Here is a 15,428-nt window from a genome sequence, read left to right as displayed (position 1 = left end):
GCCTGAATTTCCCATGGTCATAGTGCCCATTGACCTAAAATTTCCCATGCTGGGCATGGATGCTTTGACCCAATAAAAAACAAATTGAAATAAAATTGTCTTTGACACTTACAATTGGTCTAACAAAATAAGATCTCCTGGACCTTCCCCCAACAGCTAAAATGGTTAATACAGCCCAATATAGATTAAAACAAGGCTGTCAGGAATTATGACCCACCATGTAAGACCTACAAAAGGAAGGGGCCGTCATTCCTGCTGCTTTCCTCTTAATTGCCCAATTTGGTCATTGCTTAAACCTGATTTAAAAAAAAAAGTTTTTTTAATCCAACAGTGGATTTATCACAATCTTAATTTCACAGTACCTGCAGTTAAGGCCCTTTTCTCAACACCGTTTAAATGACTGATTCCATCTATCCAATCAGCGACTGGAAAATGCTTTGCTGTCATACATTTGGCAAATATGTTCCATTAAGTTTCTCTTTCAACAGCCTTTCAGCCACAATATGCCTTCACCTTTGAAGAGACACAACACGCTTTTACCTGGCTGTCCCTGGAGTATCTCAACAGCCCTACCCTCCCACACGGTCTCCGCAGGCAGGGTCTTCGCCACATCCATCTTTTTCCAGGGACACAGATGTGATAGGACACTGATGACATCCCTCTCCTCCAAGACTCGTTTGACATGCTCATTCAAGACAGAGATACAGAGGCTCTCACCAAAGGGAATGGGCCACGGTCCCACAGAAAACACAAGGCCTCAGTTAAATTCCTAGTAATCATTTTGTCAGTTAAGGGCTGCTCCCAGCCTGCCACTCAGAAAACAGTCCTTGACCTCAGCACCCACAATGCTAAAACAAAATCTTTTTGAACTTTGTAGGTTCTAGAGGTAACATAGTCCTTGTTGACAGATTTTACTTCAGTTCAGTTCAGCGGTTCCTTGCTGACTGGCCTTCCTTAAATAGATTGCCCCCCAACCAAAGGCCCTAGAATCTGTCTAAAGAGTATCCTACAACAGGCACTCCCATGAATGCCCTCCAGAGAAGCCTTCACTGCTGAGGCTACAGCCACCTCCTCTTGTGTCTCCTGGAATTTCTGGACTGCCTGTGATGGCCAGAAGATGTCTTTGAACTTCAGATATAAGGAACTGCCCTCAGTGCATGCTACACACCATCCAAACATCAGCAGCTGGCTGCATACAGGCCTTTCTGGAGACAAAGACCTTCACAGACCCTGAGCCCAGGGCTTTCCACACCCAGCTGCCCCCTAAGCCTTGGATCACTGGGTCAACACCCAGCGGATGTGGCACAGTGACAGAGGCCTCCTGACTAAAATGGAGCTCGCACTTACAGGAGAGAGCCAAACCTAGGCCTGCCAGCATATCTCACCTGCAGGAGGAATTGGCTTCCCTGGTCCTCTGTCCCTCGCCAGATGTAGTAAAATGCTAGAGGGAGTCTCCCCCTCCCAGATCCACTGGCCACCTGGGGGGATGTGTGTGTGTGTGTTTGTGTGATTACGCAGGATAAACTGAGTGATCAGAAAAGGGAGTTCATTTGCTTCAGTCCCAGTAAGGTCACCCTAACGGTGATGGAGCCCTCTAGCAAGCTCCTGTATCCATCTGCTAACCAGGACAGTGTCGATCAAGGGTGAGTTGGCCAAACTTCCTGCAGTCATCTTAGTGACGGAAAATGCTTGAACGAAAATTGGCCCAGTGTGCACGTTTTTGTAGAATCTTGAGGCATTACCAGTTAATTATCTGTCCATTTAATCCGACCAACGGCAACAACTTATCCTAGGTCACCTCCTTTGGACTAAACACCATGGGAACTTCTTGCCTCTCAGATACCCAAGATATAAATCAAGGTCCATATGTTTGCCCGTACTAAAGCCAAAGTAAAAGGCCTTATCGATATATTTCTTATCCTCATTAGTGTTCCAGACACTATTGATAGTAACAAAGGCATGCATTTCATGTCTCAAAAGACACGCCATAGACTCTTGAGCAAGACATTCAATGGAACTTTCACCTCCCTAATGGCTGCACGCTGTAAGCCTCAGAGAGCCATCATGGCTTACTTAAACCAGCTCAGCATCATGCAGATGAGACACAGCACATCATCAATCAAACATCAGTGGTGAATTATAAAAAAGTCTGACTCCATTTGTCACGTCTGGGTCCTGACAGCTTGCGAGCCCTTCCCCCCACTTCCACTTTCTGCTCCACATTGGGGCAAGCCCATAAGAAGGCCTGTGAGCTTCATCCTTTGGCACCTGCTGGGTAGTTAAAACTATGAAAACCCCAATTCCCGCTCTGGCCCCACCTCCTAATCACAATGAAAAGCACAGCCAAGCCCTGCTCGCCCAGAAAATCCCATATGGGAGTAATAAACCTTTTCACACCCTCTCGATGCATGTGTGGTGTCATCAGGTTTGATACCCAAACCTATTTGGGGCGGGGGTGATGCTCTCACCCTGTAGGGGACAACCACGTCAATGCAAATTACCCCCCAGCTCAAAGACCTCCAATAGCTCCCCTGCTGTCCACTGAATTCAGTAGACACGGTTTATCATTACTACAGATTTATCTTTCTAGTCTCACTCTCCACTGTTTTCCTTGATAAACATAATGCTTCAAATTTTACTGTTCCCAGAACACACTTGGCCTTTAATTGCCTCCATTCTCTTTGTTTATTCCCTTCCCTCTGTCCTAAGTTTTCTCTTCTACCCCACTGTTTCTGTTGGCCCTTATTCAAGATCATCTTAAAAGCCACCTCCTCCATGAACCCTTTTCTGAATCTCCCAATTAGATAAGCGCTCTCCCTGCTTTGAACTCTGCATCACACAATTTGAATCTCTGGTGGTGCTTTATCATGTTCTACCCTCTAACAATGTCGTTCATATCTTATTGCCCCTAAAGCTCAGAGGTTGAGAGCATGGGTTCTGGAAACAGATCAAAAAAAAAAAAAAAAAAAAAATCCCACATCGGATACTTGCTACCTAGTTGTCCTTGAGCAAGTCACCTATCCTCTCTAAGCCTCAATTTCCTCTTCAAATGAGAGAATAAGATCTGACGTGTGAAAGCTTTTGCCTGTTAAGCACTCAATAAAATGTTGGCTATTAGCATTATTTATCCTTTCTGCTGGATCAGAAGCAATTTTATGTCAGAGACTCATTTTTTAATCCAAAGCAACAACAGTGTCTAGTATATGGAAAGCATTTCATAAATATCTACTGAATGAACTGAATATATGATTCACAGAACTTCATTGAAATTTTAAAGCAAATTAACAGTAAGATTCGCACAAATTGCAGCATGGAATCTAAATTAATTCTAAGTATACACCCAGAAACCATCTAAAAAGAGTACAATTAAAAAAAATGAGTACAATTCAAGAAAGATGTAGATTTGTCTTCAGAATTGCTTGCTAACTCACAACTAGTTAAATTAGTTTCCCAGGTGTTCTCCACACCCCATACCACCTCTCTCGACTCTGTGACACACACACACACACACGCGCGCGCGCGTGCTTATAACTGGGTTATGGACTGTTATCCTCTAATTTTGGTATTTTAACAAAGAATAGATATTTGTGGATTAACAACAGTGACAAGTTAAGAACAGCAACTTAATCAAAATTTCTGTTCAAACCCCTGACCACAGACCATTCAGTACTCTGTACAAAGTATGATGTGAGACTCTTAAAACATACAGTGAACTATGCTGGTCTACGTTTCATATTCCTGCTTTAAATAGGCATCAAAATATTTTTAAAGCTTAAAAAAAAAGAAATGATACTCTGATACAATAATTCTCTTTCAAGGATCTACTTTAAGGGGAAAAGTAGGAGATGCAGAAACACAGCTACAACAATGCTCATTAGAACACTAGCTAAAATTGCTAGAAACATCCTATATGTGTAAAATATGTGATTGTCTGAAATACTTTAAAATCAGATAATAAAATACTTTTTAATGAGAGCAGGGAATGAACACAACACTGTAAGTGAAAAGGCCAGGTACAGAAGGCAAGTTATCTCAACATTAAGGCACCTTTTCCTCAGTGATAGGATTATTCATGGTGTTTCTCCCCACCCCATATTTTTAAATCATCTACAATAAACATGGGTTAATTTTAAAATATGTCCTTTAAATGTTTAATAGCCACGATCCATAAGAATAAGCACAGAATGTATCTACTTGAAAAGTCTTCCTTGAAACTATTTAACTAGCTGTATTGTAAAACTCAGAGAAACCGCATCATACACAGAAAGGTATATTTGTAAATTGACCCACCTGATGTCTCAGTGCAACTCTCCTGGCTCGAGTCGTCACCCTGAAATGTGATACATCATAGTTCTTTTTCGGGGAAGAAAACACAAAGTTGTACAAACAGCACTGTTGGCGGGGAAGAGGGGAAGGAAAACTATGAACTTCTCCTTTAAAAAAACTTGTCCTATCTTGATGACATCTTCAGGTTCTTTAAAACATATGAAATGCTTACTTTTCACAGAAAGTATTACAGTTGGTTATATTTTAAGTGTTTGCTTCCTTAAAAACAAATTTATTCTTACATTAACCAAGTTAAACTGGGAACCACAAATAAATCCTATTATCCTAAAATATCAGCTAAACATAAACTGCATTTCTATTTTTATAAACATTTACATCCAGGTTTGTGACATAGTAATCATGATCCCGAATCTTACACCACATTTTCATTTTAAATAGCCAGGCAAATCTGATTAATTTCCCATGTGATACATTAAAAGGCACCTCTAGATTTTTCACAAAATTCACATAAATGAGAAAACTTTTGTGATCTGTGGCCTGCATACTACAGCGTGAGGGTATAGGGACTGTCATGTTAAGACCTGCGTGTGTAAAGAATTTACACATCAGCAACGGGGCTGCTGGGGTTTGGTCCATCAGTCCACTGGTTTTCCAGGGTGATGATGGATTTGCATTGATGTAGATTCCCTGGTTGGTCCCCCAGAGGACGGGTGGCAGCCTGCACCTGCTGCGGGTGCCCCCAGGACAGCTGACCAGCCCATGCAAAGCTGACTGTCTCACCTGGTGACTGACTGACTTCATGGCCATGAACTTGGTCTCATTTGTTTAGTATTCTCACCAGATGAGCTAACTCATCTTTTAAGATAGAATTATACATGCTAGCACAGCTTTCCAGAGTTTCATTTGTCTCTTCAAAAGAAAGATCACCATTAAACTTCTGAAATATTTCCTATCATACTGTGGATTCAGAGGAGCTTTACAGTAATAAGATTGCTTATGACAAAATTACTTCAAACATACTGAAGTGTATTCAGGGGTCTGAAACTAATTTTTTTAACACACTGAAAGTGACATTTTGCGCAAACAAATACAGGGAACATTTGAGTGCAGAGCAAAAACAAAACAAATTCACATCAATTCCCTTTTTTTTAATTAGGCAGGAGAATTTCAAAGGTCTTAAGTTAGGTAATCAGTAATACTATCACATGGCAAAAAAAAAAAAAAAGGGACTAGAAGGGGAATCTGGAACCCTGAGATCCAGTCCTGGTTGTCACTATATAACAATGATATGTCACAATTATCAAGTTTTTCACATGTAGAATGGGAAACTGGGCTTGACACATCTAAGAAACACATCTAAGCCCTGAAATACTAAGAATTCTTATTCTTGTCAAAATTATATAAATTATGTAATTTGGATAAATTATATAATGTATATAAATTATAATTTAACAAAAAGTATAAATCATATAATAATATACATTATATGTAAATTATATAAATATATAAATCATAAATTACATAAATCATATATTAAATTTTTTTTAAATCTAGTTTTGTTTTTTAACCCATGGCAAAGTTAGGGCTGCTGAAATGTTTTAAGGCAAAACAAAATAAAACCAGCCTGCATTTTCTAATCAAACATTTCTGCAGATATGAATGAGAAAATACCTGTATAAAACATCCTTGAGGAGCTGTTTTTCTCCTTCTAAAAGAAGACAGGATCACCTGGACAATGTAGAGTATATTATCTTAAACAAATTATTTCTAGTGCAGTGCTGCAGTATTTTTAAAAGATTTTAAAGAGACACTGTCAAGGTATTTTTCATCTATGATCTAGAAATATAAATTTCTTCCTTCCCTCTCCTTCACTGAAAAATTCTTGCACAGGTGTAAAAGTGAAACCTGAATTGCACCTGAAAAATGTATCTTCACTTTCTGGGGCCACTCTCTGAGGGCGGTATGACTGAATGGATTTTGAAGTAGGACGAAAGCATGGGCCAAATGGGTTTTAACCTGCAAATCCTCATGTGGTCTCTGAGTGTAGTCTTTGGAGAAAAATGTAAACGAAAAGCAGAAATGATATGAAAGATGCCCAAACCAGCACAGCAAACCTCTAAAGTCCTCAAGAAGGTAAGCCCCGTATTTGGAACGTTAGGCCAAGAGGACAGAGTCAACAGGATCTCTCAGGAAACAACCACGGTTCGCTTAGACCTTCTTTTTTTTTCCATCCACTTAAAAAAAAACCCAGAAAACAAAGATGTAACTTATTGCTGATTAAATATTGAGGTTGTGCATAATCCACATTTGTTGTCAATCAAGATATTTTAAAAGGATTTACCATTTATTTCCACCAAGCCTTTCCCCACCTCTGGGGGGAAGAAAAAAGCAATCTTGTCTATTATGGTTAGCATCAATTTACATAGCTCCTTTTTCTTTAATTTTTTTTTTCAAATGTGCTTCAAAGTCTCCTTATTTTGTAAGAAAAATCTATCAGCTATAAGGTACAAATGTGCCTCTTAGGTCACCACTGAATCACACAGGGCAGCAAAACTGATGACATATATATATTAATGCTGCAAACTAAACTGTTACATTGAAAGGGGGATTACAGTTTAGGGTCAAATAGCTGTATTACCCTAAAGTCTTTCTGCTTTAAATAGAAATGTATTGGACATTTTAATAGCTTTTTGAATTGAGGGATTCATCAAGTGCTTAAATTTTTAAGTATCTTTCTAACTTTCTTCAAATGAAACTTGTTAAGGATAAATGAAGGCTAGGCTGAGTAATAAAAGGTATCCCCAACCAAAAGAAATATTAAGAAGTGGATTACTTGTTGGTTTCTAGGATCAATAATGCCTCATGGTACTAAGGAACAGTGTTTGAAACAAGTGCACTTAAAGTGATGATACTTTCATTTTCATTTTTCCTGTATTCTTACTGGATTTATATAACACCTATCTCCCAAGAATGCCTTATAAGCTTATAGAGTATTGTAACTGCACAATAGCAATTGTTTTTCAAACAGTAGTATTTTTGAAATTACTGAGAATGTCTATTGCCTTGTATTGGAGAACAGCATTGAGGGATGTGCTGCTAAAGAGAGCAGTGGTAAACTGGGAAGTTCACACCAAGGAAGAAGCAAGGGAATAAAAAAGAAGCAAGAAATCAGAAGTTCCGAAAAGCCATCACCTAAAGGGCAAAAACTCAGCTTCACTGTATCACAGATTCCACTTTTTAGCAAGCTGATGATGAGAAAAGCTAGACTAATGAGTCTACTGCTTTACTGGATGTTAGGTAAAGCTCAGGGTTTAACCGTTAGATTATCACATGATGAAGGAGAAATCATTCTGAACAGAGACTATGACTATTACAATTTGTTCTTTTCTACAGTATCAGCAGATTTACCAATAGAAAGTCCATCAGCAGTTTATTCCTAAGATGGTGTGCTTTTATTTATTAGATGTTTTCACTATTTTTGGCAGGCTAATATCTTCATCATTCTTAGGAACTAATGGCAGCCAGCCAGTTTATGAATTCCTGGTGAACACTTAAAATGTTTAATGGAATATTAAGCACCATATATTTAACCTTTTCTTAGGTAATTGTAGGATCTGAAGTATAACCCAGAAATAATGAGTACTATTTCATGAAGTGAGTCTTAGGAAATTTAATATAGTTAAAGTTAAAACATCATATTCTGACTATTTGATCTAATCTAAACAAGGAACAGATTCAGTTATTTTTAGCTCTATTTTGAAAACTTCTGAATTTAAGTCAAGGCGGGAATAGGTTTCTATTCTTCTAGTCTATTCGAAAGCAGATTTCTAGAACACAGTATTATCTAATCCTATTTCATTTATAAAATTTTGGAAACCTAAATTTTATTTCAAATATAAAACACTCCAGAAACATAACCAATTTAAAGAGAAAGAAGGGCCCTCAGACTTACTGATACAAGTTTACCTATACTTTAAATTATGCAATAATGGCTAAATTAAATTTAAGTCACTTTGTATAAGAGCTTAGAGATTAATGGAACTTACTTTTAAGCTTAATTGGCAAATAACAAACTGAAAAAAAACAAAGGAAATCTTGTCTTTCATTGATAGACAATGTCAATTGACTAATTTGTTTTACTTACACCTTAATGTGACTTACTCTTCACAAAGGTATATATACTATCAGTGTTTAGCTAGAATCAAAATATTCCCAATTTCTTAAATACTGAACTAAACGTAAGAACCTATGATTGGTGAAGACATTTGCTTTCAGAAATAGTTCTCTCTGATGATCTCCCCAAATTCTCATCCTACCATGACAATTTTTTAAACATGTTATTAGCAGGGGCCCTAATAAACTATCAACCATACATGTTCCATTTTAAGTGTTTTTAAAAACATTCTCACGAGAATCTAAGTTTCAATATACATTATAATCTTAGAAAAAAAATTTAAATTTCCATTTTAAAATCTCTTATTTTAGAATATTCTGTGTCTTCAAGACACTTCATCTCCATACATTTATTTGCACTGTATTTATTTCATACTCTGCTCTAAAAATCCACAGCACAATTTCATATGGAAAGTTTTATTATGTAAATAATTTTGTTCTGTCCTAACAACTTAATTAGTCTAGAAAAAGCCCCAAACCATGAACTGTTTATTATACAAAACTCTTCCCCCTTACCAACTTTATAATGCTTTTACAAAAGTGTTTAATGAATAGCATTCACTTTGGGACTATGAGACGTCTAGTTAGATGAATATTCAAATTCTCTATTTAAATCCTGAAAAGATCCACCATCTCAAAACCATCTCTAAAGTTTGTCTTTGTAAGACATTGCTTCTCTTTCATTCTCAGCTATAACTAATACCTTAATTAACATCCGAACCAGGACCATTCAGTATCATTGCCCCAATCTTTCTTTTCAAATAGCAAACTTAAACACAATTGTAATTCTTTTAAGAATCTTTATTGATTTTTTTTTAACAATTTAGTCATTTGGATCTCAATGCAGTTTATAAAAAAACTTCAGCGTAGTTTCATATAAACTGCAATCAAAAAAAGTAATTTACTTGATCAAAGAAGTTATCTGAGGTTGCAAGTTATTTTCTGTAATATGCAGAACAGTAAATGATAAGCATGCTCTCGGATGCAGGTGCTTCCGTGTACTACGGAGTTACTTTGAAGAGCTTGCTAAGGTCTGCAGGCAGTTTATGGAATGCAATCATTTTCTCCACGATTTAGGTACATGAGAAATCAAACTGATATTTACGAATTTTTTTTTCTCAAAAAAGTTGAGGCAGCTTTTGTTGAATGCTATCTGTGTGGGTACACTTGCTACGCCTTGAACTGTTCTAAGAGGAAGACAGCCAGGAGTCCATGTACATGCTGAAACGTGACAGCATCCCTCCACACGTGTTGAGTTCCAGGAAAAGGAAAAGGGGAAAACACTATGCACAGTTGTCCATCATCTTATAGTAGCAGAACACGCCAAGAAACTTTACGTAAGAAGGGAGCAAATTCTCTTCACTGCTTTCAGTCAACGTCAGTGTCTACAGTGGAGGGTGGAGGTGGAGCAAGCCTGGGACAGGATAAAGCTTAAGTCTACACTCATGCATAGTTGTCCTTATTCTGTCCTCGCCTGGTTCTCAGACATCCGAATTAGAACTGAGGTTTGTTAACCTGGGGTCCGCATTGATTTCGTATCTATAATGATACCCTTCCATGTGATCCCTGCAGGCATCTCTGATGTTATGCATCCACTTTTTTATCCCCTTGCGGTTCAAATACAAAACTAGTAGGAAAATGGCGCCTATCAGGGCTAAAACAATACCTAGGAAGACGTAAGAAGTCTGCAGGGATGGAGGGAGGAGAGGGTCACAGTCCAGGTCAGAGCTGTGGAGTTCCAAGAGAACCCGACTCCTCATTTTTTCCGGAAATGCGCAGGTGAGCCTGGCTTTGCCCTGCACTACCTCTGTCTCCTTGAGCCAGGTCACCATGTCTGCCATGTGACAGTCACAGACCCAGGGATTGTTGTCCAGGAAGACCCTGACGTGGGGCAGGCTTTGCAACTCAGCCAGGGTGCCGTTGTGCAGGACCTTGAGGGCGTTGTCCTCCAGGTGGAGGCTTTCGAGGTGTGTCAGGTTGAGGAAGGACATGTAGGTCAGGCTGACTAGGGAGTTGTTGCGCAGGTCCAGGTGCCTGAGGCCGGGCAGTTGGGCCAGAAGGTCCCGGGGCAGGTAGAGGAGGTGGTTGCTGGCCAGCTCCAGGCGGCGGAGCCCGCGGAGCGCCTGGCCCGCTCGCAGAGCCGCCGCCACCATACCCTCAAAGCTCCGGTTCTGCCACTCGGCCGGGTCCGCAGGGGGCACGATGTGGTTCAGGATCAGTTCCACCAAGGGGCTGGGGGCCGCGACGCTGGCGTTGCCGCCGGAGAAAGCAAAGGGGCTGAGCTCGGCCAGCGGGTTGTGGCTGAGGTCGAGCTGGCGCAAGCCTGGCAGATGCTCGAAGGCGCCGGCCCGCACCTCCTCCAGGCGGCTGCCGCTGAGGTTGAGCGCGGCCAGCTCGGCCAGCGGCGGCCGGCGGGCAAAGGCGCCGGCGGGGAGCACAGCCAGCTGATTGCCGGTGAGGAAGAGGTTGCGCACGTAGTGGGGCAGGTCCGCAGGCACCTCGGTGAGGTTGCGGTTCACGCACTTGACGGTGCGCGCCGCCTCGGAGCACTCGCAAGGCTGGGGGCATCCGCCCGGCAGCGGAGGCTGGGCGGACGCCGCGGAGGCCGGGAATGACGCGGAGGAGGTGGACGAGGACGCCGAGGAGGGGAGGGAGGACGAGGAGACCCAGCCCAGGAGGACCAGCGCCAGCCGCGCCAGCCGCAGCCGCCCGTCCCCGGCGGCGGGACCCCAGGAGCACCCCCCCGGCATCGCGGCTCGGGTCTCCCCGGAGCTGGGCTGGGACGGCGCCCGCTCCGAAGGCTCAGGAAGCTGGGCCCGGAGGGCGCGGGCGGGCCGGAAGCGTCCGGAGCAAACTTTCCTCTCGTGGGAGCGTTGGAGGGATGCTGCCGCTGGAACTTGGCTAACCCCCAGGCCACCGGGCGGTCCCACTCCCGGGGCCGAGTCCCCCGCCCTTTCCCTCCAGAAAGTACGCACGGCGGGTCAGGACGCTCGGCTCCGCGCTCCTCCTCCCGCTCCTCTTCCTGCCGCCGCCCCCGAGTGGCACCTCCTCGTCTCTTTTGTTGGCGCCTCACGCTGGATCCGTTGCGCGACCTGGGACAAGCGGGAGAGAAGCGTGAGGAGCGCGGCGGCTGCAGCTCCTTGAGTGCAGGAACCGGCCTCTCCAAGCAGAGTTGTCCCCGCTCTGTACCCAAGACCTCCCTCCGAAAGCCCGTCCAAGTCTCGCCCTCACCTTACCCGGGAGGGGCGCGCAACCCAAGACACCAAGCGCCAAGTCTTCTTTCCCCGGGCCCCAACAATATATACCCTTCCAGCTCCCGCCCTCCTCCTCTCCCGATCAGTCTCGTCCCCCGCGTCTAACTTCTCCCTTAATCCCCAGCGCCTCCCGACCAAACTTCTTCCCCCACCGCCTCCGCAGACGACCTGCCTTCCGGGGTCTCCACCCCCGCCGGAGTCCAGGTTAAGATGAGAGTGAAGTTTCAGGTTACAGGAGTCCTTTGATCTCTTTTAGTACCTTCTCGGATTAAGAAGTGGAGGACGGTGCGGCAGTTGCCCCCCAGCCCGCTCCCTTGCCAGGCCCTCGGATCCGAGGGGGTTCAAGTCCGCTCCAAAGGCAAGCGGAGAGGCCGTGAACAAAGCGGCGGTGGGACCCCGGACCTGCGCTACTCTCCTGCCTGAGAATGGGAAGGAGGCCCGGAGCCGCCCCCCCGTTCTCGCCTTCTCTGCCTACTCTCCATCGCTCACCTCCGCGCCGCCACCTCCGGAGACAACTCCGAGTCCCACCAGAGTCGTCTCGGCTCCGCGCTGCAGGCGCCGATTCTCCTCGCACCCCAGCACCAGGCCCAACCTCCGCAGCTGGGAAAAACCAACCCGGAGGGAGGGGGAGGGTTAGGCCTGCCAGTGGAGATGCTCCAGCCGCGTGGTCAGCCTCGGCAGCCCTTAGTAGGGGTATTTAAGAAAGGAGACTAGGTGGGGATCTGGGCTGCGCGCCTCCTCCTGGTGGAAATTGACGAGGAAGGTGCAGGAAAAGGTGAGGGAATCCCTTTTTCTCCCCCTTCCCTGGCATCCTTTGGTGGTTCCTCATTTTGCATACTGTATTTACCTTGGACAGGAACAAAACCGCCCGGTGAATCTCGTGGGATTCACCCTGATTTGGGCACTTATGGCAATAACTAGATAGGTTTAGACGTGACAGAGCAGCGCGAAGCAGCAGCATAAAGAAATAATGAAAAAGCACAGTGGCAGCAGCAAAATGCCCCGCAGCCTGCAAGGGAGTTTCATAAAGTCTTCCCACCAAAGTGATACCTTAGACTGACAACTTCAGATTTAGGTGCAATTAATGCGTCCCCACCTGTCCGGCCCCCGCCCTTCTTGGATAGTTACGGAACTTGGAAAGCGAGAAAGCCAACTTGAAGAAGGGGGAAAAAGATTGGTGGAGAGGAGATTCACTCCAGATTCATTAGCTTTTCTCCTCCCCAAATTAAAAGCAGAGGGAAGAAAACGGCAGCCAAAGCGTGCTAGAAACAAAAAGGCAAATAGCGAGGACGTGAGTCACCCGGAAAGCGGACCCGCCCCCTTCACCAGATGTGGCTGTGGTGTGTCAGTGCAAGTTACTGAAGCTGGGAGAGTTCATGGGGTGGAGGTGGGAGGGAGGCTGCCTGGGGAGAACAGAAGTTTGGTACTAAAGTCTGACGTTCCAGGAGGCACCGGTTGGCAGGGCGCGTGAAGAGACTGGAGTAGGGGAATGAGACGTTGAATGATTGCATATGGGGAGGATTTGTTACAGCGGAGAGGTTTGGGGTCCTGAAAAGTCTATCGTTGCTCGCTCGATGACTCTGTATCTCCTTTGTCCTAATCAAGTAATTCCCCTTAAAGGGTGAGAAGGTGCTGGTTATTCAAGGCTTCTTCATTTTGGAGAGAAAACAGGCAATTAAAGAAAGCAGTTAGGAATATTAAGATCTGGTAATATAAAAGAAGTCGAATAAGGATTGCCTAAGTTTGTGTCTGTGACGTGTACCTTTAGTGTGAAGAAAGGGCCCACTCCCAGTGGATTCCTGATTTTACTGTTGTGGGAAGAGATAGTCTGCAGAGCCAATAGCAAAAATGGCCCCCACAAGACCTAGAGGGGCTGGTGACGGCAAAGATTGGTGCAAAAAGCCAGTTTTGTTCATTTGCATTTTCGGCACGCTTATCTAAATCACTTTTTCTTATTTTTAAAAGTGTTTTGTAACATGAATGTGAAGCACTTTGAAAAAAGAACCTCAAAAGCTGTAGTAATGTTCTGTATCCCGACTGTGGTGGTGGTGGTGGTGGTGGTTACATAAATCTGTCCATGTGTTAAAATTCATAGAACCCTGTACACCAAAAAGAGTCAATTTTACAGTATGATAATTTTTACAACAAAATTAAGTACTGAAAAAAACCCCAAAATTGAGTACTCAAAAAAAAAAAAAACACCAAAATTAAGTACTCATGGGAAAATGTAGAAATGCTCAAGCATGATATTAATTCTGGTTCTGCTCTTTTAAGGACAGTGAGAAGCACTTTCGAATTTAGAAAGCTGTATTCTCATTTGATCCTCCCATCAACTCAGCAATATAGATAGCATTAGATTATCGTCTTGTTATTGGTGGTAGTGTTAATCTGTTGTACAACGGAAAAACCTGGGGCTCTGAGCTAAGGATAACTAGCATTGACAGAGTCTTGAGTTTGCCAAGCCCTGGGCTGATCGCTTTTAGGAATTATCTCAGTTACTCTTCACATCAAAACTCGGGTAGGTCCTCTCACTCCAGTTTTACAGAGGAGGAAATTGAGGCAAAAGTTAAGTTACATAACTTTTTCGAATGTGTGGGTGGAGGCGGGGACCAAGCCCAGATTTGTCTGCTTCTGGTATCCATCTCACATTTTGCCTTGAGGCAAGATTGAGGAGTTTGTGTGAATTTCTACTCTGCTTCCTAAGTTCTACTTAGGCAGAACCTCACCCCTGATTCTCTTTTTTCTTATTTCCCTCTACCTGCCTGCAACTGGCAGTTGGTTATGGCTGCTTAATCAGGACTCAGAAATTTGGGGTCATCTTTAGTTTCCCCACTTACTTTGTGGCTTCTGTATACCTGTTTCTTAATCTGTAAAATGGGACCACTAATAAGACGTTAAGGCATTTTCATCAGAATTGAGATAACACATATAACACCCTTACCAAAATTGCATGTTATTATAGTGCTCTCCGTAATTACTCTCCCTCTCGCCATTTCCTGTGCACCCAACCCATCTCTGTAACTATGTGAGTGGTAGGAGTATACAGATGAACAGTTTAATGTCTCCTTCAAGTAGGGTTGTCAGACTTAGCAAATAATACAGGACACTCAGTTAATATGAATTTCAGATAAACAATAATTCTTTTTAGTTTATGTATGTCCCTGCAAAATTTGGTACATACTTACACTAAAAAACACTCATTCTTTACCTGGAATTCTAATTTAACTAGGCTTCCTGTATTTGATCTGGCAACAAAGGAGCTCATAACCTGGTGGAAGAAACATACACAGTAACAAAAGCTCTCAATGCACAACATTGAACACAGCTTTGTGCATTTATCTTACCAATCTCCTCTTTCTTTGTGTATATTTTATTTCTGTTTCTGCTGTTTATTTTTTAGTATGAATGGGACCATGGTATATGTATTATTCTTTTTTTTTTTTTTGGTTTTAAAATTACCATATATCATTCTGTGCCCATAGGTATAGGTATGCTTTCTTCTTTCTTAAAGACTGCAAAATATTCTATACTGTGGATTGTGTTACCACATTTTTTTAACTGCCCTGTTGAAAGACATTTAGATCAGTAACTACTTTTTAAAGAAGTTTTCTTCAAGTAAGAAAAGCTTACTAGGATCAGTTCTATTTTGATTGTCTTAAGCATTTAATTATCCTAAATTATCATACTTGCCTAACTCCTGACAGCTTGACAATG

General features: G+C 42.8%; 1 protein-coding gene across 1 annotated transcript; it reads right to left on the bottom strand.

The window, feature by feature from the left end:
• Nucleotides 1-9,243: 9,243 nt before the first annotated feature.
• On the bottom strand, nt 9,244-11,361 carry TPBG (trophoblast glycoprotein). The gene has a single exon (XM_006175507.3). It carries the CDS (start codon nt 11,208-11,210, stop codon nt 9,942-9,944), a length of 1,269 nt encoding a protein of 422 aa, XP_006175569.2. The 5' UTR covers nt 11,211-11,361; the 3' UTR covers nt 9,244-9,941.
• Nucleotides 11,362-15,428: the final 4,067 nt, after the last annotated feature.

The sequence above is a fragment of the Camelus ferus genome, chromosome 8, assembly GCF_009834535.1.
Source record: "Camelus ferus isolate YT-003-E chromosome 8, BCGSAC_Cfer_1.0, whole genome shotgun sequence".
In the NCBI taxonomy this organism is placed as follows: Eukaryota; Metazoa; Chordata; class Mammalia; order Artiodactyla; family Camelidae; genus Camelus; species Camelus ferus.
Note: the sequence above shows the minus strand (reverse complement) of the source record. Positions and strands in the feature narration are given on the sequence as shown.